The sequence below is a fragment of the Chiloscyllium plagiosum genome, chromosome 12 (genome assembly GCF_004010195.1).
Source record: "Chiloscyllium plagiosum isolate BGI_BamShark_2017 chromosome 12, ASM401019v2, whole genome shotgun sequence".
NCBI classification, from domain to species: Eukaryota; Metazoa; Chordata; class Chondrichthyes; order Orectolobiformes; family Hemiscylliidae; genus Chiloscyllium; species Chiloscyllium plagiosum.
The window spans coordinates 69,117,416-69,145,024 of NC_057721.1; the positions used below are offsets into that span (position 1 = coordinate 69,117,416).

At 43.7% G+C, this 27,609-nt stretch overlaps 1 protein-coding gene across 2 annotated transcripts in view; it reads right to left on the reverse strand.

The window, feature by feature from the left end:
* Positions 1–27,609, reverse strand: part of LOC122555394 (Down syndrome cell adhesion molecule homolog) — a 662,754-nt gene that overhangs the window by 96,971 nt on the left and 538,174 nt on the right. For both annotated transcript variants that reach the window (XM_043701363.1, XM_043701364.1), the window contains exons 18-20: positions 27,238–27,384; positions 25,675–25,830; positions 13,273–13,406 (exon numbers count right to left, since the gene is read on the reverse strand). In XM_043701363.1, coding sequence (XP_043557298.1) covers positions 13,273–13,406; positions 25,675–25,830; positions 27,238–27,384 — 437 coding nt within the window. The remainder of the gene's footprint in view (positions 1–13,272; positions 13,407–25,674; positions 25,831–27,237; positions 27,385–27,609) is intronic.

The following is a 27,609-nucleotide window of genomic DNA, read 5'->3' on the forward strand; positions in this document are numbered from 1 at the left end:
TTTCCACCTATCCACTCCACCCTCTCCTCCCTAACCTATCACCTTCATCCCCTCCCCCACTCACCCATTGTACTCTACGCTACTTTCTCCCCACCCTCCTCTAGCATATCTCTCCACGCTTCAGGCTCACTGCCTTTATTCCTGATGAAGGGCTTTTGCCCGAAACGTCGATTTCGAAGCTCCTTGGATGCTGCCTGAACTGCTGTGCTCTTCCAGCACCACTAACCCAGAATCTGGTTTTCAGCGTCTGCAGTCATTGTTTTTACCTCGTTGATTTTAACCCTACTGCGAATCCTCTTGCAAGGATGCCTGCCTTGAAGAGGTTATTCATTGTCTCATGAATGCATGTGAGACTTGCCAAACATGTTAACGCCAATCGCCAGGGAGTCTCTGCATCCACATGATGTTCATTCCACTTCTTAGATGAATTAAACAGCAGATCTATTCATAATGAAGAGGTATGTTTACATCTTGGTGATGGATTACTTTTCCAAATTTCCCATTGTTCAATGATTTAACAACATAATGAGTGCAGTCATCACTGCTATTTTCAGTTTATTTGGCATAGCAGAAAGATTATTGTCTGAGAATAAACTGCAGTTTGTTCAGAAACCACTTTAAGCCATGTGTGCTAAATAGGGAGTGACCCATATTATATTATCACCCCACTATCCTCCCTCAAATGGTTTAGCAGAGCATACAAACAAAGCAATTATTATCAACTGTCAAACCAATTATTATCAACTGATATAAGGTCAGAATTGGGGATGTTCGCTGATGATTGTACAATGTTCAGCACCATTCGCGACTCCTCAGATACTGAAGCAGTTCGTGCTCAAATGCAACAGGATCTGGGCAATATCCAGGCTTAGGCCAACAGGTGGCAAGTAACATTCGCGCCACACAAATGCCAGACAGTGACCATCACCAATCAGACACACTCTAAAACACAACAAGCCCAAGTCAGGATTGTGATAGACTACTCCCCACTTGCCTGGATGGGTGCACCTCCAACAACACTCAAGGAGCTTGACACCATCTAGGGCAAAGCAACCCGCTTGATTTGGCACCACACCTACAATTATTCAATCCCTCCACCACTGGCACACAGTAGCAGCAGTGTGTACGATCTACAAAATGAACTGTAGAAATTCACCAAAGATCCTTTGACAGCATGGTCCAAATCCACAACCACTTCCACCTGGAAGGACAAGAGCAGCAGGTTTATTGGAACACCACCACCTGCAAGTTTCCCTTCAAGCCACTCACCACGCTGACTTGGAAATATACTGCCGTTCCTTCATTATCATCCGGTCAAAGTCCTGGGATTCCCTCCCTAATGGCAATGTGGGTCAACCCACAGCAAGTGATTCAAGAAGGCAGCTCACCATAACATTCTCAAGGGCAAATAGGGATAGGCTATCAATGCTGGCCAGCCAGCGACGCTCAAGTCCCACAAATGAATTTTAAAAAAGTTTGACCTTGCCTAGAAGTAAACTGTTTAACTATTTCCAAGACATATGATGTATTTCTTAATGATGGAGGTGAAAGATACAGAAGAGATATATGACCAGAAAACAGCTGCCAGAATTATGCATTAGGCATACAGTGCAAATCAGAAACACAGCTACAAATATTTGAACACCAGCAAAAGCGTCTAGAATATGGAATCTGATCAGATCATATGAAATCATTCTTGATCATGATCCAACATTGTGAAGTAAATTCAGATCTTTGTACAATACTCCAATCATGCACGTAGAGTAAAGGAGAAAACTCTGACAAATAAGAACAAGTGGCAATAGCCAGCAGCAAAATAAGTAAGTTGATAATCAACAGCAAAAATATATCTCTAAAGACTGGTGTCTAATCATCAGATCAGGATAAAGTGGCAAACCTTTTAAAATTGTTCACAGGATTAGGGCATCGCTGACTTGGTCAGCATTTATTGCCCATCCCTCATTGAGAATCGACCATATTGCTGTGGGTCTGGTGCCCTAAGGGGCCAGATAAGAAAGGCAGCTTTCCTAAACAACATTTATGAAACCAGATGGATTTTCTTTACAACAACCAATAGTGCTCACACAGTTGGCATTGGCTAACTTTTAATTCTTGAGGTTTGCTGAATTCAAGTTTCACCATCCACTGTGGTGGGATTCAAACCTATTTCCCCAGAACATTAACAGGATTCTGGATTGCAAGTCCACTTTCTGTTTGTCGTCATTTATATATGTTGGGAGCATGGGTCAGCGTTGGTAAGTGCTTTCATTCTCCCTTCATTATTTAAATGGAACACATCAGTGATAGTTTCCGCCATTAGACGTGTTGAAATGAAATCATTGAGCCTGGTAATTTAAGAACTGCATTCACTAACCAACTCCTTCAACACATATCACATCATCACTCCACTATCCTCCCTCAAGTGGTCTAGCACAGATTATGGTACATACTACCAAATCAGCAGTGACATTACTGCTTCACCACTGCCTCCCTCACACCACCAAAGTACTGCATTGAGGTTTGAATTTTACTCTCTCACTAACTCTGTTTTCAACACAAACAAAAACAGAAATTGCTGGGGAAGAGGAAAGACGATCAACCTCTTCTGACCGAATTGGAGATGGTCACCATGTTTGTTCATGTTCTTGCCTGGGTCCTTAAGGTATTAATACATATATGGATTAAAAATCACATGTTTGTTAAAGCTTTTCATCTCGTACTCACCAGGACAATTTGAAAGAGTGCTAATTCATGGGGAAACCAATGATAAGAGAGTCCTGATTGGTTGACAATTGAGCTCTGGTGAAGGCCTTGCTATGAAGAATTCAGCTTCTCAGTGACTAGTCAGTAACTCATCAGTCATTTTGTAGAACAGGTTACAATGAGAAATTCGAACTTTGAATCCTCTGTAACTTGAGCTTTTTCAAAACTCTGCTGTTACGATAAAAAGGCTCACATCAAATCCCATTCACCCATCATTCCGTGTTCTTATGGGTTCGCCATTGCCTCATTTTTTAAAAAAGTTGTTTCACATATATTTCTTCAGCTGCCTAGACCCTATATTTTCCTAAGCATCTTCACCTTCCTCTTCTCATTTGAAGATATACTTTAAAACCTAACTCTGTGACCATATATTGGTCGGCAAAGTGGCACAGTGGCATTGTCACTGTGTTAGTGGTTCGAAGCCCCAGAGAACTGTTCAGGTGACACACATTTGAATCTAAGCATTTCCAACATGACAGAGCCAACCATCGAACTTAACATTCAATGGTATTACGATCACGGTATCATCAGTATCCATTGATACAAAATTTACCATTGACCTGAAACTGAACTTGACCAGCTGAATAAATACTGTGGCATTAAGAGCGAGTCAGCAGCTGGGACTTCTGCTGTGAATGGTGACCCCCTGAGAATATATTACTATGAGGCCTAGTATTTCATTGTTTCCAGAAGTAGACCTTGTGGTACCTGACTCTATAGTTCTTGATGGAGCATATCATGATGCTCAGTCAGATCAGACAGAGCAAATCACTTTGCCTGGAGTCAAAGTGAAATCAGTTCAACCAGTTTGTCCCACACTGTGAGCAAGGGAGTACTATGTATCAAACAAGTGAGCAAAGTTGCAGTATTTCGGGTTTTAAGGGGTGTTCATGATGCTACTTAATTTGGATGCATGCAGAAAGAATCTGATGAGTTTTATTTCCCCAAGAGTATAAGGAACAGGAATCTCTGCAGTGGATAAAAGTTCTTCAGCAGTTCAGAACTTTGGGAAACATGTTCCACTTTTGCACGAGATCCAGAATATTGCTTGCCTTTATCTAGTGATCCAGAAACACTGTCAGGAGCGACAGTAGGCAATGCTGCAGTTCCTCTGATCTCATCTTCCCTTTGAGAATGTTTTGAGACAGCACCAGATGCCGTCCCAGCGGTCCTGACTGTGATTCTTCCAGTAAAAGCAGCAACATCAAAGGAGAATTTTAATGACTGTTCATAGCTCTTGAGTAAGTTCCTGGAAGGAGTCAATTTATACTCTAGTGTCTTCCCCATGGTTCACTCATGTCTTCACCTTGGATCAAAAATATAGTCCAAGATTCTCACCAAGTTGTTGTTTTGTTATTGCAATCAAATGGTAATAGAAACATAGACGATAGAAGCTGGAGAAGGCCATTTGATCCCTTGAGTCTGCTCTGCCATTCAATATGATCATGGCTGATCATCCAACTCAAAACCCCAATCCTGTCCTACCCCCATATCCCTTGATTCCTTTAGCCGCAAGAGTGATGTCCACCTGCTTCTTCAAAACACAATACTTTGGTCTCAATCACTTTCTGTGGTAGTGAAGTCACTGGGTCACCATTCTGGTTGAAGAAATATCTTCTCATCTCACTACTAACAGTTTTATCTCTAAACCTTAAACTGTGATCCCCTGGTTCTAGACTCGCCCACCATCAGGAATATCCTTCCTGTATCCAAACTGTTTAGTCCTGATAGAATTATGTAGGTTTCTATGAGGTCCTCCCTCATCCTGCTAAACTTCATTGAATACAATCCTAACTGACACAACATCTCCTCATATGTCAGTTGTACAACTCAAGGAATGAATTTGGTAACTTTTGCTGCGCTCCCTCTATAGCACGAACAACCTCAGATAAGGAGACTAAAATTGCACACAATATTCCAGGTGTGGTCTCACCAATGTCATGTGTAACTGCAGCAAGACATCCCAGTCTGCCTTCCTTACTGCCTGCTGCACCTGCACATTTACTTTCAGTGAGATGCATGGGGACACCCAGGTCTCACCAAGCATTCCCTTCTCTCAATTTATAGTCCTTCAAATAATGATCTGCCTTCCTATCTGTGATACTAAACTGAATAACCTCATATTTATCTACATTATACTGCCTCTGCCATGCATTTACTCACTCACTCACCCTGTCCAAGTCACACTGAAGCATCGCTGCATCCTCCTCATAGATCACCTTTCTACCTAGCTTTGTGATACTTGCAAATTGTGAGGTATTACACTTAGGTCCTTCTTCTAGGTTATTGCCATATATAGCTGGGGTCCTCGTACTGATTCCTGGAGTCCTCTGCTGGTGTCACAGCTTGGCTCTTCATCAAAGGTGAAGCTTCATTATTCAGTAGATCTTCATTGCCAGCCCTTCTCTTCACTGGACAGTACATTGGAAGCAATAGAAGTAACCAGTGGAAGTGGTCCCCATTGATGGGCCTTCATTTGCCTTCACCGTGATGCTGCCCCCTAGCTGCTTGGCCTTTCTGTCCTGTGAACTTTGTAACGTTATTCCTCAGTCTAGTCTTTTTATTACAGCTCAATGAAAACTCAGTTCTAGAACAGCCTTCTCACCACTGTCCTGTTTTGCAACTTCGAATGAGCAGCTCCGAGAAATTTGCAATTCATAATTCAAGTCTATTAAAAAAAGTAGACTGCGGGGGAGGTGATGGGGTTAGATATAGATTCATTGTTAATGGAAATGACTTAATTAAACATTTTAACTATTAATATTATAGAAGTACTTCTGAAAATTTGTAAAATACTTGCGGGGGCGAGGGGGGGAGATGCAGTGATAGGGTTGGAAAATTACATTGATGGACTTTGAGGTGCATCTAAGTACAAATGTGACTGTGATCTCTGGACGCATATGTCTGAACTATACTAAGCAGTTGTACCTGCACAACTTCGTCTATATTGCTCTTAGCTGTACCATCATGTACAATAGAACAATAAACACAATTACTGAAAAATCTGGCTGAGCATGTATTAATACTTGAAGAATCCACACAAGAATACGACCAAACATCAGGCCTCACAAAACCGCCATCTTGTTCTAACATTCTGTTTATTTCCCTTCTTAACAATTTCCACTTGAACCCTTTCTTCCGATGCAGGCTGGGCTCGGATGGGTAGACAAACTAACTGAACACATGCATGAACCTTTCTGCTCTAAGGTTTCTTCTTCACAATACTGAATGCCCTCTCAATTTACATCTCTGGAGGGTACCCCACTCCAACCCCTGCTCTTTCCATCTCAATTTGGTGTTAAAAATCAAAACTGGGAAATGGTAGATGGGCAGTTAACCTGAGACAGTGAAAGATTGTCATGGTAGCTCTGTTTTGAGAGGATCCAGCACCCTCTGCTGTTCACACAGCATAGTGCTGGGAGCTTTTGCACAGTGGTTACGTCAGACAGTCTGCTCGTTTTCTGGTCTGGGAAGGGAACACAATTGGGATATTTTTGCACAAAATGCAACTGAAGCATCAACGTGATAATGGAAAGCAAATGTTACTGGTGACAGCACGGTGGAGGAAGAAGGAAAAGAGACTGTTTTCTCTCTTTGTTTTGATAATGGTAGGACAATAGCAAATCAAAAGGTACAGATATATTTATGATACTAAACAGACTTAACAAAACAGAAATTGGTTATTCAGTTCATCTGATATGTGTTGCAGTGAATTCCATGATCATTTGTTCCTTCCTACATTCTTTGAATCATTACGTTACTTTTCCATTCCTTCTTCAATGTGATTTTAATTGAAGCTGTTGTTTCTGTATTAACAGCAATTTACAGTCAACCTTGTTTAATAAGACACTGAGGATAAATGTCTTCCTTCTTTCCTTCATCAGTCTAGAATTCTCTGTCTATGTCAGAGTTCCTGAATTGAGGTGTCCCGACCCTCTTGAGACACTTTTGGGGTCACGATCGACCCTTCCTCTGAGGCAGCAGTGGTGACAACAGAGGAGATGGCCTAGGTTAGAATCATTGAATCCCTACACTGTGGAAGTAGGCCATTCAGCCCATCGAGTACACACCGACCCTTCAAAGAGCATCCTACCCCCTACCCTACGGCCTGACATTTTGAATGGCTAACCCATCAAGCTTGCACATCCCTGGACATTATGGGCCATTTAGCATGGCCAATCTACCCTAATCTGCACATCTTTGGACTGTGGGAGGAAATGGGAGCATCCAGAGGAAACCCACACAGACATGGGGAGAATGTGCAAACTTCACACAGAGGATCAGCTGAGGGTGGAATTTAACCTGGGTCCCTAGTGCTGTGGGGCAGCAGTGCTAACAACTGAGCCACCGTGCTGCCAAAAGCCTGTGATCCAAAGGGATGAACGGTGAACCCTTGCACATCAGAGATCACATGGAACTTTTTAAAAATCTCTTTCATGCAAGGTGGGCACAGTGCCGAGACTAATAAGGGGGAGCTGGATGTAGGGGCTGCTCAGTGACTGATCATGTGGGGACAGGGGTGCAGATAAGGGGCTGCTGTGACCAGTGAGGGTGCATTTTCCAACAATGCTTCAGGTTACAGGGCGAGAAACCCACTCCAGTGATCCTTCATGGTAACAACAACCTATTAAACATCTCAGCGCTCCTATCCACAGAAACCTGTGTTCTTCTCTTGTGCTTGTGTCCACTTCTCCAGATTACAAAATTGTTTGTGAACTGTCACAAGGAAAGAGCTTGTGTAAACCTATCACACACTCGTAATACGTGCCATCAGCAGATGGTACAGTCATAGTTCTCCCAACTCCGAACACCGCATGTCAGAGAACTGTCAACACACCAACCAGTAACATTTCCTGAGCTGGAATAGATTCTGCTTAGCTCCATAAAATAAATTCACTGTCCACTTTAGACTGACTTCATTATAAAAGTCAGACAAGTGTTTCTTTCTCATTCATTAACAGGAAGTGGGTGTGCCTGTTACTGACCATTGTTCTGGAGAAGGTGGTGGTGAGCTGCCTTCTTGCTGCAGACGGTGTGCTGTCGATAGAATCACAATGCTGGTAGGGAAGGAATTCCAGGATTTTGACCTAACAATAATGAAGGAACCATGATATATTTCCAAGTTGGAATGGCGAACGGTTTGGAGAGGACATTGCAGGTGGTGGTGTTCTTGTGTATTTAATGTACTTGTCCTTCCAGATTGTAGAGTTTGAGGTTTGGAAGGAGATGGATGGATAAGGTCAAAATCTGGTTGACTCTGATCTCCAGCATCTGCAGTCCTCATTTTTTCCTTCACTGAGCAAAATGGCAACCAAGGAACTAAACTCATTGTGTCCAAGAAGATGTCAAGATATTATGGACCAGGCCAGATCCCATCAAGATAGTTTAAGAAGATAGACTAGACCTTAGCTTTTCTTATTTTGTAGGTAAATGTAAAGTGCTGTGTTCCAGATACAATGAAATTGGTCAAACTACTCTGCATTCAGTAAAAGACCATTTATCATAACAGTTAAAGTAAAACAAAAGAAAGAAGAACTTAAAATAATTTAACTTTGTTGGAAAACTTAATAGATACAGTAACTATTACTAATCAACTGTTCCAATATAGTAACATCCCATTAATACCACCCCTTGACAAAAAGATAATGTCAGAAACAGATTGTCTCACCTTCAATCTAGCAGCAGGGAGAGAAAAAAAACATCAAGTGGAAACCCAGAGAAAGTAGCAGCCTGGAGACCTTTACTGCAGCTGCCAACCCTGCCAAGACTCCAACAACAACTGCTTAAAGCAAAACCTAAAAAAAACTAAAAAAAAAAGCAAACTAGAAATCCTGGTCTCTGACAGCTGGCCACACCCAGCCAGGCTGCTTCTATTGTTACAAATTTTTAAAAAATCCCAAGACCTCACAATTTGTTTATCTTCTCATGGACTGCTTGGCACTTCTCCCCTAATCCCTCTTGAGAAGAAACCAGGACAAACACATCTCTTAAAGCCATAGTATGGTCACAAAGGACACAAGCTTTTGTGCAAGTGTTCCAAAACATACTACAGCTGTATCATACTATGTTGTATCAATCAAAATTGAACATACAGTTTGTTATTTTGTATTCTGATGGATTTATATCATATATTTTACCAATAGAAATGTACCAATTTCCCAGATGCAGATGATTCCTGCTTTCAATTTGAAGCTAAATAAGCAGGAAAATAACACTGGACTCTGATTGTGAGGTGACCACTTGTTAGAGATGCCCTTTATAATGGATTTAAAATCAATTCAGCATTAACTCTTGCAATATGCAAGCATCAAGTCTGTTAAAATAGTTCCTTTCTGGGCAATTTTGCTGCATTTTGGAGGGCACAGGGACTCAAAGGAGATTTGGCAGCATGGTAAAACTGGCATTGGAAACATAAAACATTGATGTATCTGCAATATTAGCTAAACAACAAATGAGAATAAGTCACTTTGAGCACTCAAATTCAAAATTTCTGAAGTACATGGACTGAAGAGATTTCTGATCAATACATTTACTGATTTACTTGCTTTACTTAATGTATTTGTTCAGATAGGCATGAATGCAAATGAGCTGGCAATCACTTTAATGTATCATACAATAAGGAACATCTGATTGGCATTCCTCAAACCATCGAGGCACTCGGTAGAGCGAGCACGGACCGAGTCCCACGATGGAGCGAGTATGGGCTGCGCCTCACGATGGAGCGAGTGTGGGCCAAGTCCCACGATGGAGCGAGTATGGGCCAAGTCCCATGATGGAGCGAGTATGGGCTGCGCCTCACGATGGAGCGAGTATGGGCCGAGTCCCACGATGGAGCGAGTATGGGCTGCGCCTCACGATGGAGCGAGTATGGGCCAAGTCCCATGATGGAGCGAGTGTGGGTTGAGTCCCACGATCGAGCCAGTGTGGGTTGAGTCCCACAATGGACCGGGTGTGGGTTGAGTCCCCCGGTGGAACGAGTGTGGGTTGAGTCCCACGATGGAGCGAGCACGGACCGAGTCCCACGATGGAGCAAGTATGGGCCGAGTCCCACGATGGAGCGAGCACGGACCGAGTCCCACGATGGAGCGAGTACAGGCCGAGTCCCACGATGGAGCGAGTACAGGCCGAGTCCCACGATGGAGCGAGCACGGACCAAGTCCCAAGATGGAGCGCGTATGGGCCGAGTCCCACGATGGAGCGAGTATGGGTTGCGCCTCACGATGGAGCGAGTATGGGCCGAGTCCCACGATGGAGCGAGTATGGGCCGAGTCCCACGATGGAGCGAGTGTGGGTTGAGTCCCATGATGGAGCGAGTGTGGGTTGAATCCTACAATGAAGCGAGTATGGGCCGAGTCCCACGATGGAGCGAGTACGGGCTGCGCCTCACGATGGAGCGAGTATGGGCCGAGTCCCACGATGGAGCGAGTGTGGGTTGAGTCCTACGATGAAGCGAGTATGGGCCGAGTCCCATGATGGAGCGTGTACGGGCTGCGCCTCACGATGGAGCGAGTATGGGCCGAGTCCCACGATGGAGCAAGTATGGGCCGAGTCCCACGATGGAGCGAGCACGGACCGAGTCCCACGATGGAGCGAGTACAGACCGAGTCCCACGATGGAGCAAGTATGGGCCGAGTCCCACGATGGAGCGAGCACGAACCGAATCCCACGATGGAGCGAGTACGGGTCAAGTCCCACGATGGAGCGAGTACAGGCCGAGTATCACAATGGAGCGAGCACGGACCAAGTTCCAAGATGGAGCGAGTATGGGCCAAGTCCCACGATGGAGCGAGTACGGGCTGCGCCTCACGATGGAGCGAGTATGGACCAAGTCCCATGATGGAGCGAGTATGGACCAAGTCCCACGATGCAGCGAGTGTGGGTTGAGTCCCACGATGGAGCCAGTGTGGATTGAATCCCACGATGGAGCCAGTGTGGGTTGAGTCCCACGATGGAGCCAATGTGGGTTGAGTCCCACAATGGACCGAGTGTGGGTTGAGTCCCACGGTGGAGCGAGTGTGCGTTGAGTCCTACGATGAAGTGAGTATGGGCCGAGTCCCATGATGGAGCGTGTACGGGCTGCGCCTCACGATGGAGCGAGTATGGGCCGAGTCCCACGATGGAGTGAGTATGGGCAGAGTCCCACGATGCAGCGAGTGTAGGATGAGTCCCACGATGCAGCGAGTGTGGGTTGAGTCCCACGATGGAGCCAGTGTGGGTTGAGTCCCACGATGGAGCCAGTATGGGCCAAGTCCCACGATGGAGCGAGTCCAGGCTGCGCCTCACGATGGAGCGATTATGGGCCGAGTCCCACGATGGAGCGAGTGTGGGTTGAGTCCCACGATGGAGCGAGTATGGGCCAAGTCCTACGATAGAGCGAGTACGGGCTGCGCCTCACGATTGAGCGAGTATGGGCCAAGTCCCACGATGCAGCGAGTGTGGGTTGAGTCCACGATGGAGCCAGTGTGGGTTGAGTCCCACAATGGACCGAGTGTGGGTTGCGTCCCACGATGCACCGAGTGTGGGTTGAGTCCCACGATGCAGCGAGTGTGGGTTGAGTCCACGATGGAGCCAGTGTGGGTTGAGTCCCACAATGGACCGAGTGTGGGTTGAGTCCCATGGTGGAGCGAGTGTGGGTTGAGTCCCATGATGGAGCCAGTGTGGGTTGAGTCCACCGGCGGGTCCTGCAGTGGTGGAGGAGCCAGCACAGGCTGATTCCTGGAGTGGCAGTGGAGCGGATTGGAACTGGAAGACCGGCGGAATGGGCCAGTCCTGGACAGAGGCCGGCACATAGAGGCGGTGTGCTCTCATGTTCTGTTGCTGGTGGGAATGGACTCGTGTTGGAGAGGAACCTAACTGCTTTATTGTCACTTTTATTATCTTTCAGGACTTTTTAAACACCCATGCTAACCTGTGTTGTTTTTACTCTGTATCAACACTTAAAGTGTCTGTACCTCGGTACCATGGATTTAAGATGGTGCTGAGAGGTGACATTGCAAACATATCACTGTATTCATTTGCATGTACATGATAATAAAGGTTGTTCATTTGGATTAGCTGCTGGTTGCAGTGTCTCGTTAGTATGTCAAACGTGGCATGGTTAGAATTTTAAGAAGGAATCATTTCATCCCGACCTGGCCATTTCCCACCGACCCACATTCACAAGTTTTCAATTCAAAACTCACTCAGCAGTAAACCAAAACTGGCCTGTGATTCTGAGGTGACCACACTCCATTTAAAAGTGGAATCCTGTTTAAATCTCTACAAGTTACTCCTCTGGAAAACCAACCTTTATCTCATTTTGGCTCACTGACCAGAAACTGACTCTTCATAAATATGACATTTTCTGGCTCCTGAGATGCAATTATTGATTTACCACAGGGGCGCATGCTGGAACCTGAACTGTTTGCAATACATATAAATGTCGTGGACAGAGAGATTGGTAGGATAGCAAGTTGTAAACAACATATAGGGAGGCTACAAAGGGATATAGAGAGCTTAAGTGGGTGGACAAAGATATAGCAAATGGAATAAAATGTAGGAAAATATGAAATAGTTCATTTTGGAAGGAAGAAGAAAAAAAAACAGATTAATATTTAAATGACTGCAGAATTCTGAGTTGTAGAGGGAATGAGGTATATGAGTACACAAGTATGGACTGGATTTACAGGTGCAGCAAGTAATTAAGATCTCTAAGAGAATGTTATCTATTATTAAGAGAGGAATAGGACATACAAGTTAAGGATGTTATGCTTCCATTACAAAGGCCATTGATCAGACCAATCTCAAATCCTGTGCGCAGTTTTGGCCTCTTTAAAAGTTGGACAGACTGTGCTGGTTTCCATTGGAGTTTAGAAGAGTGAGGTGTGACCACATACATAAGATGGTCTTGATATGGTGGATGTTGGAACAGATACTTCCCCCTTTGGTAGGTTCAAAATGGGGCAAAATATACTCTCGATGCTAGAAATGTGAAACAAATGCTGGAGAAACACAGCAGGTCTGGCAGCAGCTGTGGAGAGAAAGACCTTGAGGCTTGCTTCGACAGTTTACAACTTTGAGGTCTCTCTTTCTATCTCTCTCTCTCCCCATAGACACTGTTCAAAAATGATGAGTTGCTATTTTCACAAAGAGATGAGGGTTGAACTCTGTCTCCGAAGGTAGAGGAGGTACAGCCATTGAATATTATTGAGGCAGAGGAAGATAGATTCTTGTGAGACAAGGGAGTCAAAGGTTATTGAGAGCAGATAGGAACATGGAATTCAAAACACCAGCAGAACAATCATAATCTTACAGACTGGCAGGGCAAGCTCAAGGGGCTAAATGGCCTACTCCTGTCCCCAATTTGTACGCTGAGGGTTATTACAGGTTAGCCCGTACTGACTGACCTCAGTGACTTCTACAGGCTAGGCTTTCTCTCACACACTCACTCACCATCCACACCTTAAAAATAATGGAACAAGTCAATTTGAATGGGATGGTGTCTGAAATCAACAATGAACTATTCCTTACTGTTGGATATGGATGAGAGCAAAATATGGTGTACTTCCAAATGATGCCATTCATCTTCAGAGGGGCAAGCCAGGAGACAACCACAATCGTAGCAGAGGCTGCAGCTGCTTTCACTCCGCCTGGGGGACCTGGAACTAAAATAAAAAATAAAAATTATTGCAAAGAACTCATAGATACAGGCCAATCAGCCCCACGCCTTGGTGCCAATGTGTACATTCCTTGTGAGACTTCCTCCTCATCACTTAACCTGGCCTTACACCTTCCGGTCTTTATGTGGCTTCTCTTCAATGGATCTGTACTATTCAACACAACTATATCCAGTGATAGCCAGTACCACATTCTCAGCTCTCCCTGCATAAAGATGCTTATTCTGAATTCCCAATTGCATTTATTGGTTCTGAAATACCATTCAAGTGGTAGCATCTCCTCCACTTCTACCCATTAATCCTTTCACTATCCTAGCAGGTCGGACTTTTTCAGTCCGACAGCACGAAGGCCTAGATAAGTAGGTCTTTCATAAAGATTATGACCTTCTTGCTCTTTTGTCATCCATTTTAACTGATTTGGAACATTTTCTTCATGTCAATGTTGCAAAATAGGTAGAGTTCAGTTTCTTACTGAGGTCAACTCTAATATTTCTAGCACAGTACCTTGTTGTATGGAACTTTCAGACAACACACCCAGTTTATCATCCTCTCAATGTTCTACTGATTAATTTTAGAGATTTGTAAAATCACGAAGACCACCAATGGGGTGCGCTGCCCCCTGCAGGCGAGGATGAGAAATTTAAATGGAAAGTGCTGTCATAACTGGGAGCCAATGCCAGTCAGCAAAGACAAGAATAGGACATGAGTAGCTTTCTGATAATGCCTTTGGAATGCCTAATAAGCACAACATACAAATGAGCCATGAACCCATATTTAATAGGATTTAGATTTAGATTAGATTACTTTACAGTGTGGAAACAGGCCCTTCGGCCCAACAAGTCCACACCGACCCGCCGAAGCGCAACCCACCTGGAGGAATCTAATGTCTGCTTGTCTGGATGTTTAGGTAAGTGAAAAGCATTTGCTTTAGGTTCATTTGCCCCTTACCTAACATTATGGGCAATTTAGCATGGCCAATTCACCTGACCTGCACATCTTTGGACTGTGGGAGGAAACCGGAGCACCCGGAGGAAACCCATGCAGACACGGGGAGAACATGCAAACTCCACACAGTCAGTCGCCTGAGGCGGGAACTGAACCCGGGTCTCTGGCAGCAGTACTAACCACTGTGCCACCATGCCGCCCACATCTTCTCACGTGACTAGACTAAAACAAAGAACTGCGGATGCTGAAGATCTGAAACAAAAACAGAAATTGCTGGTGAAGCTCAGCAGGTTTAACAGCATCTGTGGGAAGAAAGCAGAGTCCAGTGTCTCTTCATCAGAATCTGTTTTCACATGACCACAGGCTCTCTGTACTGAAGCACTCTAGTAGAGATTACCCTGCACTGTGTATCTTAGTTTAGCTGTAACTAAAGCTAAACAGATTCCATTGACCTTATTTAGGTGCATTTAGATAACACGGGGTTTTAATTTTCCTTGCGTTTAACTGAAGGAAATAATGACTCATTCAATACTGAATATTGGATGAGCAGGTTGGCAAGACAGCAGCAGTGGAGAGGTTGCAGGACATGTTGAACAAGTAGAGCTCCAAGGCATCCAGCAAGATGTGGAAATTGTCCCCACTTCTGCTGAGGACATCACTGAGGGGCAGGTAAGTGCCATCTTAAGTCCACACTCCTGCATGTATGCACAGAAGAGCTGACTAGAGGGTGATTAGATTCCCTACAGTGTGGAAACAGGCCCTTCGGCCCAACCAGTCCACACCGACCCTCCGAAGAGTAACCCACCCAGACCCATTTCCCTCTGACTAACAAACTTAACACTACGGACAATTTAGCATGGCCAATTCACCTGACCTGCACATCTTTGGACTGTGGGAGGAAACCAGAGCACTCTGAGGAAACCCACGCACATACGGGGAGAATGTGCAAACTCCACACAGTCACCCAAGATCAGAAGAAGAATACTACCTGAGACCTTTTTCTTCAGCTTTTACCTTCATTATTTTTTCATGTGATGCTGACATCCATTTCCTGACCCTCTCTAATTGTGTTTGAGCTGAGCGGCTTGCTAGGCCATTTCAAGATTGCGCTGAAGAGTCAATTACTGTCGGATGGGAGTCACACGAGGGCCAAGCATACCAGGTTAATTTCCCTAAAGCACATTAACAATCCAGATGGGTTTTTTACAGCAATTATTGACAGATTTGTGGAAACACCTTTGAAGTTAGCTTTCAATTTCAGACTTACTACCAAATTCAAATTCCATCATCTGTCCTGGCTGTATTTTCACCTAAGCGCCCAGATAACCAGTTTCTGGACAGTGGCATTAGTACGATATTATCACTATGCAAACCATCCACCTCTAAAACTGTCCCCAGAGCACTATTGGTGATTGCACTTTCCCCTGTTTGATACTAATTGATGTGGTACAGGGCAAGAGGCAGTCACAGCCATCGTGCTGACTCAGTGTAAATGCTGAGGAGTCAGGGGTTGAAGTGAAGTGAACTTTAGCTTGTCCAAGGGCTACTGCAAGGCAACATGGCACATTAGCAGACTGGGTACAACACATTCAGAAACATTTCTTTTACTTTTTCAAACTTGATGGCAACCAAAAGTTAAATGCGAATCTGACAAACAGTGGCATGAAAGTTATTTACCTCAGCTCTTCGAAACCTGGAGGAAGAAATCGATTAAACAATCTCATGAAGAAATACACACCCAATCAATCCTGACCTCATCTGCAGAAGGGAACATCCCAGGAGGGTACGACTGGCTGAATGCTGACTCAGACAGTGAATATCAAAACCTCTCATTAATTCGCGATCGATCACTCACACAGCAAGATGATGAGACCTGTTTTATAACTTATTTATCACCTTCCTTTTGAGTTTCAACCAATTTTTTTTTAAAGGTCTGAATAAGTTTGTATGCTGCACTGAATGGAAATGCGAAGGCTAGTTTATCCAGAGGCTATCTCCTTAGACTTTCATAACATTGGCCATATTTTTGATCAAAATGCTGAAGTGATCTGCATAAAGATTTATTTGTTATCAAAGGCAATGTACTATCAAATAGAATGAGGCATCAAATTGGATGCTTTCCATATCTTCCTTAAAATAGCACTATAGTGATTGTAACGAGGTCAGCCAGGTGACCCTCATAGATAATGAGTTCCCTGATTGGGGCTGTTAATCTGATAGAGGGAGGAAGTGAGGACTACAGATGCTGGAGATCGGAGTTGAAAAGTGTGGTGCTGGAAAAGCACAGCCGGTCAGGCAGCTTCCGAGGAGCAGGGGAGTCGATGAAGAGCTCATGCTCAAAACATCTCCTGCTCCTTGGATGCTGCCTGACAGGCTGTGCTTTTCCAGCACCACATGTTTTGGTTAATCTGGTACAATCAGGAAGCCCTGGCTGACAGATATAAACAGAAGTGTCAGAGGCTTTGGTCACTCTGAGAGCTGGCTCTGAGGAAGCTGGACGGTGACTATGCACATGTAATTAAAGGGTGATTTGCTGACAGGATATTGGCTTCTGTGGAGTTATTTCGGGCACAATGTACTTCGAATTGTTGACAGCCATTTGAATTGAGGCATCCCATGAAGTTCAGACGTTTGGTCCCACGTCAGTGTTGGAGATTTTGCCCCTGTCAGGTTGAGGTCAAACAAAGATCTTTAACTGAGATTCTGTTTTGTGTTCAGGCCATTCGTGATTGCTATCTATTGACCACTTTGGCATGATGCCCTAAATGCTGACTCTCCTGGTCCTCAAATGCTGCCTGACCTGCTGTGTGTTTTCCAGCACCATACTTTTTGACTTTGGCATTATGCTAACTAGGGGCAATAGTAGATTTGGACACAATGGTATCTTAGTTAATTAGCTCACTGATACTCACTGGCCTGTTGGTCACAGAGAATGCACCCCTTAAGGTTAACTCCAGAATGTGAGGGGGGACTGGATATTTATGGAGTCGAACTGATTCCAGAGAACTTTAAAAATGGTCAGGGTGGGGGTGGGGAAACCCAGACGTGGAGACAGTATCGGTGCATTAACATCACTGTCTAGTAATCCCGAGAACCAAACCACTGCTCTGGGGACAGATTCAAACCGCACTATGCCACCTTGTGGAATTTAAATGCAATTCATAAAATCTAAAATTCTAAATTCCGGAATTAGAAGCCAGTCTCACTAATAGTGACCATGAAACCATGAACAATTGCTAAAAAGACTCATTTGAGGTTTTGGGGAAGGAAATCTGTTTTCTTACCTAGGTCTGTTACCCGTGTAACAGGCTCCAGGGTTGAGTAATGTGCTTGCCTCTGAAATTCAAGCCATTCAGTTAAAAGGTAACTAGGGATGGGCTGCCCCATTCCATGGAAGTGATCCAACAGATCCCATTTTTCCTGATAGGGTGAGCCTTCCTTTTTCCCAAACCTCCTTTGAAACCTTGCTTTTGCCTTTAACACAGCTCGATGCCTCCCTTTTTCCTCTCTCATATCCTCTTTCACCCCTTCCCTTTCTCCTCTCGCTGCACAATATCTTTGGTCGCTCCTCTGCCTCAAGTTTTTCTAGCCTCGTCCTTCTCCTGTATCTGTGGTCTCGTTTTATCCCTCAGGAGATACCTAGCCCTACCTCTGGCCCTGGTCTGCCTCCGTATTTTTCTGAATATATCCCATTTCCACTTCCCCTGAGCAGACGGTTCTGCTGAGTCAGGAAATCTCCGGAAATTTGACACTGTCGCAAACATCCAGCCCAGTGTCTTCAGAACATTTGATGCCATTTTGTTAATCCAAACACCTATGCTCCATAAAGCATTTTAATCAGTTGCTATTCAGTGGTCATGCATGGGCCCTAAGCTTTCCATCATGTTCTCGCACTTTTATTTTCAGAAACTCCTCAAGACCCTACATTTATAATTTTGGTCATCTGTCCCAAAGTTTCCTCCTGTGGTTCATTGTAACATCCCAGAATCATAGAATCCCTACAGTGTGAAAGCAGTCCCAGTGAGACCACACTGACCCTCCAGAGAGCTTTCCACCCAGGCGCATCTCCCACTCCACACCCCCCCCCCGCCCCAAGCCTTATTCCCTGTAACCCTACACTTCCCATGACTAACTCACCTAACCTAAACATCCCCCGGACACTATTTAGCACGGCCAATCCACCTAGCCTGCACATCCTTGGACTGTGGAAGGAAACCGAAGGAAACCCATGCAGACTTGGGGAGAAAGGGCAAACGCCACAACAGACAGTCACCCAAAGTTGGAATCAAATCCAGGTCCCTGGTGCTGTGATGCAGCAGAGCTCACCACTGCTCCATCTTGTTTTATAACACTTTGGGATGTATTCTTACATTAAAAAAAATTGGTGTTCTCCCTTCCTGGTAAACCAGACTGGTAGCCATTGAAAGTTAACACTGCCAATAGATTAGATGAGGGAATCAATCTATTGGTGGTGTTAACTTTCAATGGCTACCAGTCTGTAGCCACCCAGAATCCTAGCTCTTATTCCATATAAGTGTTGTAGTCAGAACTATTAACTGCACCTGGTAATGACTGGCCAGTGCTAAATTCCTTAGCCACCCTGTCACACAACCTTCCCAAACTCATCATCAACAAATAGTGCAAACCACTGATCATTGATGCTGTTTTGAACATTGGTTATGGATTGTTATATCATCTAAAATCCTGCAAACTCACTCTAATCCTGCTTCCAGGGCATTTGTCACATTATGGCACAAGAGAAAATGTGTGTATTTTGAAATGACGTACCTCATAATTACAGAAGAGGTGTCACTAACCCTGAATCTCACAAGTAACCCTAATAACATATGCAATAAAAAAGAATATATGCAATTATTGAATTTATTGCATTAGTGATAGTTTGATCAGTTTGAGGACTCGTTTGTGAAATATTAAGAGGGAACCTAAATATTTTAAACGTTAACTTTAAGAACTAATCTAAATAGTCTTTCAACGTATGATTGGATGGGTTTGACTTGAATATGCTTCTATTTTTGGGGGATTTCACAAGAAAGGAGCTCATAAATGTCAAATAATTACTGGACAAATTCTAATTGGAAACTCAAAAGAACATCTTTACCTGGAGGATGGTATAAGTGTGGAACTTGGCAAAAGCCCTTCATCAAGGGCTTTTGCCCGAAATGTTGATTTTCCTGCTCCTCGGATGCTGCCTGACCTGCTGTGCTTTTCCAGCACCACTCTAATCTTGACAAGTATGGAACTCACTAACAGGGTGTAATTGGAGAAAATGGCACAGATATCTGAATACATATAAAATGTAAATTTGATAAATACACAAGGGAGAAAGAAATAGAAAGATATGCTGTGATAGAGATGGAGTGAGGGAAATGAGCATTAGATAACTAACATCCACACAAACACTTCAAAAGAAATGGCTTAACTCTGTCTATAAATTTTCAGAGGCTTGCCTCTTTTGTCCTACATGTACACATGAGGAAATGGGGCAGAGAAAGCCATGAATCCCATCAATACTTAAAGCACTCAATGGTAGAATATCAAATACACCATCTTCTACTATCAGTGGTTCGGGTTTGTTTATAATGCAGACTAATTGTGGTATTAAGAGAGTGCTGAACTGTTGGAGCTGCTTTGACACAAGTACCCTAGGATTAGTGTTTGTTAAATTATCCAAAACTAGGCCCCTGACTACAGTGTAACTTCAGAGTTTGTGATAATATCTTCATCTTAATTTAAGGACAGTTTTACAAAGGCAGTTTTAGAAATGACTCTCTTACTTTATCCTATGTCTAGGGTGGCACAGTGGCCGAGTGATTAGCACAGTTGCCTCACAATGCCAGAGACCTGGATCCAATTCCAGCCTTGTGTAATTGTCTATGTGTAGTTTTTACATTCTCCCTGTGTCTGTATGGGTTTCCTCTGGACACTTTGGTTTCCTCCCACAGTCCAAAGATGTGTCGGCTAGGTAGATTAGCAATGGGAAATGCTGGGTTACAGACATAGTGTGGAGGGGTGGGATGCTCTTCAGAGGGGTGGTATGGACTCAAATGGCCTGCTTCCACACTGTAGGAATTCTATAGATAGATTTCATTCAGTTGGCATAGACACCATTTAAATCACTCGATTGGTATCTTGTTTGGAAATAAAATTACTACATAGATAAAAGTGTATGATGCAACTATTATAATTGCTGAGGCATTAAGTACTGGACTAGAAACATCAGAATAGGTGTGGGCCCTTCAGTTTCTTAAACCAGTTTCACCAATCTATTCAATTGTGCCATCTTACACATTTTGTTTTTCTTAGTTTCATCATTATGAATATGCTTCCTTAACAAAAACGTATTGATCTCGGGGATGAGGGACTTCAATAATGTGAGAAAACTGAAGCAGTGAGGCGTGCTTTCCTTACAGCAGTGAAAGCTAAGAAAAGGTACACATATATAATAATCAATAATCAATGGGAGGAACTATAGAGGAACTGTTTCCAGGTGGCAGAAGGGTCAGAAGCCAGAAAATATATATTTAAGGTGATTGATAAGGAGCTAGAAGAATAACAGAGGAAAGATTTTGCTTTTACACAGACTTATTATAATGCAGAATGTATTACCCTGAAAAGGGGGTGGATTCAGATTCAAATTGTAAAACTCAAAAGGGAATTGGACACATTCTTGAAGGAGGAGCTTTCAGAAGGCTATGGGGAAAGATCAAGGCTGTGGAATTAATTGGGGAGCGCTACCAGGGATACTTTAAGGGCTTGACTGGCCAAACTGGCCCCCTTCTGTGATCTATCATTAAATAGTTTGATCTCTTAATGAGACAGCTTCAGATTTCCAACACGTTTCAAACAAGTGGGCGGCACGGTGGCACAGTGGTTAGCACTGCTGCCTCACAGCGCCAGAGACCTGGGTTCAATTCCCGCCTCAGGCGACTGACTGTGTGGAGTTTGCACATTCTCCCCGTGTCTGCGTAGGTTTCCTCCGGGTGCTCCAGTTTCCTCCCACAGTCCAAAGATGTGCAGGTCAGGTGAATTGGCCATGCTAAATTGCCCGTAGTGTTAGGTAAGGGGTAAATGTAGGGGTATGGGTGGGTTGCGCTTCGGCGGGGCGGTGTGGACTTGTTGGGCCGAAGAGCCTGTTTCCGCACTGTAAGTAATCTAATCAAAGCACTTCCTGATATCAACCGTGAATGGCTTCGCTCTAATTTTAAGATTCTATCCCTTGCCAGAGGATATAAGATATCACTATTTAACCTATCAATTCTTTTCAATCTTTCCAACATCTTTTTTTTAGATTGCCTATTAAATGTTCTATGCACAAGAGAACTCAAGCTGCTATAAAAGCTGCCCTTATAAATTAACTCTTTAAGCCAAGGTATAATCCGGTGCAAGCAGGAGTAGGGAACTACAGTGAGGATGCCATGGCATTGTGGTTGAGGGAGCCATTCAAGTGACAGGAATAGATACTGTTGTCTGCAGCCGTGGTCATGAATCCCAAAGACTGTGTTGCCTGCCTGGTGCCAGGATTAAGGATACCTCCTTAGGGCTAGACAGCAACTTAGAGTGGGAGGAAAGGGATTCTATCATCATCACTCACGTTGGTACCAATGACGTTGACAGGGCTCAAAGGGAGATTCTGCTCAAAGAAACAGTTAGGAAACAAATTAGAAAGCAGACCCTTCAAAGCAATAATCTTGGAATTATTCCCTGAGCCACAGGCAAACTGGCATAAGGCAAATAAAGTCAAATGTGCGCCTCAAAGATTGGTGCGAGAGAAATGGGTTTCTGTATATGGAGCTTGAGGACCAGTACTGAGTAGAAAGGAGCTGTTCTGTTGGGGCAGGATTTGCTTGAACCATGATAGGACCAGTGGTCCACTGAATCCTATAACCAGGGCGCTAGAGAACATTTTAACCTCAATAGAGAGGAGATATTATAAAGCAAAATGATATGGTGGCACAGCAAGACACTAGTTAGGTAATAATAATAATAACCAGAGTGCGACAGAAAGGGAAAGAGTGTGCAAACTTCAGAGAAAAAAACAGGAAATAGGATCAAAGGTAGAAAAAAAAGATGAAAAGGTAAAATTAAGAGAGAACTGTGCAGATAAATTAGCAGGAATGACAGCAAGCAAGCAGATAGTTAAGGATATAGTTCATGTCTCTGAACAAAAATACATCCCAGTAAGGAGGAATGATTCCAAGAGAGGGATAAACTAATCATGGCTACCCGAGGAAGTTATGAAACTTATGAAATTGAAACATAAAGAACATGAGGAGGCAAAAATCAATGATAGCCCCAGGCAGTTTAATAAATTCAGAATCCAGCAAAGGAGGGCTGAAAAGATATGACAAAGAAAATAAACTATCAAGGCAAATTGGCCAGGAAAATAAAGAAAAAACTGGCAAAAAGATCTTCTTTCAACATAGAGGTCAAAGTGAACACTGCTCCCTTAAAAAATGAATCTAGGGAGAAGTTAACGGGAACAAGGGAATGGCAGAGGAGTTTTACAGATATTTTTCATAAATGTTTTGAGAAGGAATCACCATTAGAGAGGTAGTATTAGACAAACTAATGGGGTTAAAGGTAGATAGGTCCTGTAACCCTGATGGCTTGCATTTCAGGATTCTAAAAGAGGTAGCTACAGAGATAGTGGATGCATTGGTTACAATTTTCCAAAAATCATTGGGTTCTGAAGATGTTCCAGAGGATTGGAAAACTGCCAATGTGATAACCCTAGTCAAAAAGAGAAGGAAGCAAAAAGCAGATAACTACATATTGATTAGCCTAACATCGATTGTTGGAAAAGGATTGGAATCCATTATCAAGAAAGCAATCGCAGAATATTTGGAAATTCATAGTCTAATCAAAAAGAGTTAGCATGGCTTCATGAAAAGGAAATTGTCTCTGACTCTTTTGAGGAAGTTGCAACTAGTGTGGATAAAGGGGAACCAGTAGATGCGTTGCATTTGGACTTCAAGAGGGAGTTTGACAAGATATCTCACAAAAGGTAAAGTTATAACAGCCCATGATGTTGGAGGTAGTATATTAGCATGGATGGAGAAAGTTAACTAATTGATGGATGGCACTGTGGCACGGTGGCTAAGCACTGCTGCCTCATAGTGCCAGGGACCCAGGTTAGATTCCGGCCTCGGGCGACTGTCTGTGTGGAGTTTGCACATTCTCCCTGTTTTCCTCCCACAGTCCAAAGATGTGCAGATTAAGTAAATTGGTCATATTAAATAGCCCATAGTGTTCAGGGATGTGCAAGTTATGTGCATTAGTCAGGAGTAAATGTAGAAGAATGGGTCTGGGTGTGTTATTCTTCAGAGGGTTGCTGTGGAGTTGTTGGGCCAAATGGGCTGTTTCCACACTGCAGGGATTCTAAAAAAAGGACAGAAAGTTGGAAAAGGGGGAAGGGGGCCTTTTCAATGGTTATAGATCATTTCTATTCTGCTGGCCTAAATGCCACCATCTTCTCTTGACGACTTCTACTCTTTCTATCTTTGCTACTGTACCCACCTCTCACCAAGGCTTGTGCTCTATCACTCACACTAATGCCTACAATGTCTTCCCTCACTCATTGTCACCCTCATCCCAACCCCTGAAACCACTCACCCTGCATGGCCTCTGTGATGACGACCTGCTCACAAACACCTCCACCAACACTAACAGCTGCCCCACCCACATTCACACACCTCCCTCTCTCTTTTTCAGGAGGAAATAGGGCCACAATAGGCAGAAAGAGTCAAAATGGGTGAGGGGCTGCCCAACATTCAATTCTTCACCCCTCATGTGGAGACTATCTTGACTGACTATCCTGGGCAACTGACTGTCAGTGTTCATACCTTTGGATTGGTATTGGAGGCTGTTTTGTCTCACTGTGTTTTTCTGTTCTGTGCAAACCAATAAAAAAGTTAACTGATATCATGAGATAAGCTTGGGTTATAAAAGACAGTTCCTGGGAGGAGCTAACCATGTAGCATTGCCATAGCTGTGATTGTTCAGTTGTCTCTAAGTTGTGTATCAGAACATTTCAAAAGCAATAATACATCCTTATACTTACATTGAACCTGATATCCTACAAGAGGCAATCATGCATCTTAGACGTAATGTAATTAGGTAATAAATATTACCAATTAAACCTATTTACTTTTTATCAAAGTTGACATTTGTTTTACTCATTTACAAGACCTGAGCATCACTGGCCAGGACTTATTATCTTTCTCTAATTGCCCAGAGGGTAGTATGGAGTCAACCACATTGCTAGGTTCGAGAGTCACATGCAGGTTAGACCAGGTAAGTACAACAGTTTCCTTCCCTCATTGGTGAACAACATGGGCTTCTTCTGACAACATTTTCACAGGCATTTTATGACTCTTAATCCCATTGGTATTGGATTCAAATTCCACCATGGCAGGATTTGAACCCATAGTCCCAGAGCGTTATGGCCCCTAGATTAATCGTCTAGTAACGATACCACTAAGCTATGACCGCTCCTACCAACTGCTGCAGGCTTTTTTGTGGGCATCCTTCCTCACATAAAATCCATAACTTACACTAGAACAAGAAAGATTGATGGCAGTGATCCCACCCAAAGTTTATTTGTCAAACCATTATAACACGCTGGTAGCTCGGACAGTCAGCACTATAATAAGGCAGAGTAGATGAAGCTCAGACTTGACAGTTAATTAATGCAGACATAGAATAGCTGAAATGGAGGGAGTTCCCTTTACCACCACGAACCTCCACAATTTTAGAAGAAAATATATTTCGACAATGGAGGCACTCAAACTGTGTGGAGTACACTAATGGATACCACCAGCTAATGACCTCACAACTCCAATATGAATGGACTTTCAGTTGGTCTTAAGAGGTGGACGTTTAGCTTTGTAATTGGTGTCATTGTACAATCCTGATTTAATTAAGGTCTTACCATTTGTTGGAATTGGGGGAAGCTGCAGAATGCTGCATTGTACATAGGACTTTATGAAATAGGGTTGAACAAACATTTCAGAAATGATTAGCTGGAGGTAATGCATAGGAAGATTACTAGAATAACATCTCGAGTGAGTGAGTTGTATTATGAGCTTCAGTTGGGCTTGTTTTCACTGGAGTTCAAAACACTGAGGGGCAACTTGATTGAAGTTTGGAAGATCGTGGATGGTCCTGACCAGGTTGACATGAGAAAGATGTTTTCTCTTTTGGGGACAGCACCATGCTGAAGGGGCTGAATGACCTGCTTCTCCCCATTTTGTATATTTGGATGTTTGGAGCATCATTATCATTAACCTACCATCCTCCTTGGTACGTGTAAAGATCTGCTCGCTCCTGACTCCGTCTCCTGCCCGGGTGAATGCCAGCATCTGTATACTGTAGTTGGTGAACTTCTCGAGTCCGTCAAGCTCCAGCGTAACTTGGGTGGTTGTGACATTTCTAATCTCTCCCAGCTCTGACAGAAAGGAAAGGAGAAGAGCAAATGTTGAATTGGGCAATCGTACATGTTAACACACTCAGAAGGCAGACAGGAGGTCAATGACCAAGGAGTGGGAACGTCAGTCCAGGTTCCCTTTCCTGCTGCAGCGCCACCTGCTGGAATATGAATATCACATGCCACGCCTCAACTGTGAGCTGCCGTCAGACAAGTTCACTGATGGTCTGCATTCTCACAGGAAGAATTATTGTCTGATTTAGATACTGGAGCATCTGCTCCTGTCTTTTTAAGTGGCGCTTTGGAAACCTGAGTTATCAATCAGAAATTAAATTTGTCCAGTTTCCGAAATGGCAGAAATCCATGACGGTAAAACCACAGGGAATCAAATCATAGGGGCTTCCTTGTGTCTACAAAGCCTTCCTGCCCCAGAGGAGCCCACCATCATTTGAAACAAGCTATCAGAGCATTGTTCCTTTGTCAGGTGACTTCACCTGATGAAGGAGCAGCACTCTGAACGCTTGTGATTTCAAATAAACCTGCTGGACTATAACCTGGTGTTGTGTGACTTCTGACCTCGAAATTTCAATGACGTTATGGTTCCTTGAAAGTGTGGCGTCCCATTAGACAGGATGGTGAAGAAGGCATTTGGCATGCTTGCCTTCATTGGTCAGAAGACGGATTACGGGCGTTGGGACGTCAGGTTATGAATGCACAAGACATTGCTAAGGCCACATTTAGAGTACTCTGTACAATTCTGGTCTCCCTGCTATAGGAAGGATGTTATTAAACTGGTAAGGGTGAAAGAAATATTTTCAAAGATGTTACTGAGAGTGGAGGGTTTGAGTTATAAGGCGAGGGTGGACAGGCTGGGGCTTTTCTCACTGGACCATTGGAAGCTGAGAGGAACCTTGTAGAGGTTTATAAAATCATGAGGGGCATAGATAAGGTGAATAGCCAAGGTCTTTTCCTGAGGGTAGGGGAGTCCAACACTAGAAGGCATAGATTTAAGGTGAGAAGGGAAAGATTTAAAAAGGACCTGAGAGGCAACTTGGTCACTAACCGCAGAGGTTGGTGCGTGTATGGAATGAGCTGCCAGCGGAAGTGGTAGAGGCAGTTACAGCATTTAAAAGACATTTGGACAGGTAAATGATAGGGAAGGTTTAGAGGGATATGGTCAAATGCAGTCAAAATGGGAGTAATTCAATTTAGGGTACCTGGTTGGCATGGATGAATTGGACCGAAAGGTCTGTTTCAGTGCTGTATGGCTCTATGACTCTAATTGATAATGGCAAATATACTTTACCTTGGCTCTCCTTTCCTGATCAGCCACACTATCAGAAATAGATAGAAGCAAGGAAGCTGATGTTGTGTTGCTGAATGTCAGGGACTGCTTTCATTATCCATAACTCACTGCAACATACTTACCTCCATCTGGGAGATTCGCCCAGTAAATAACTCTGTATCCTTGGAGAATCCCATTCAGCGCCTCTTTTGGTGGCATCGACCAAGACAGTGAAATGGCTTCTGGAGATATGGCATTGGCTTGGACATTGTCTGGTGGTCGGCTGGGCACTTGTCATAAGAGAGAAAAAAAAACGAAATAAAAGGCACAGATGTGAAATCCTGCAAAAATGTCATTTTAGTGCAGGAAACATGATTGAAAGATTAGATTAGATTACATTACAGTGTGGAAACAGGCCCTTCAGCCCAACAAGTCCACACCGACCCGCCGAAGCGCAACCCACCCATATCCCTACATTTACCCCTTACCTAAAACTATGGGCAATTTAGCATGGC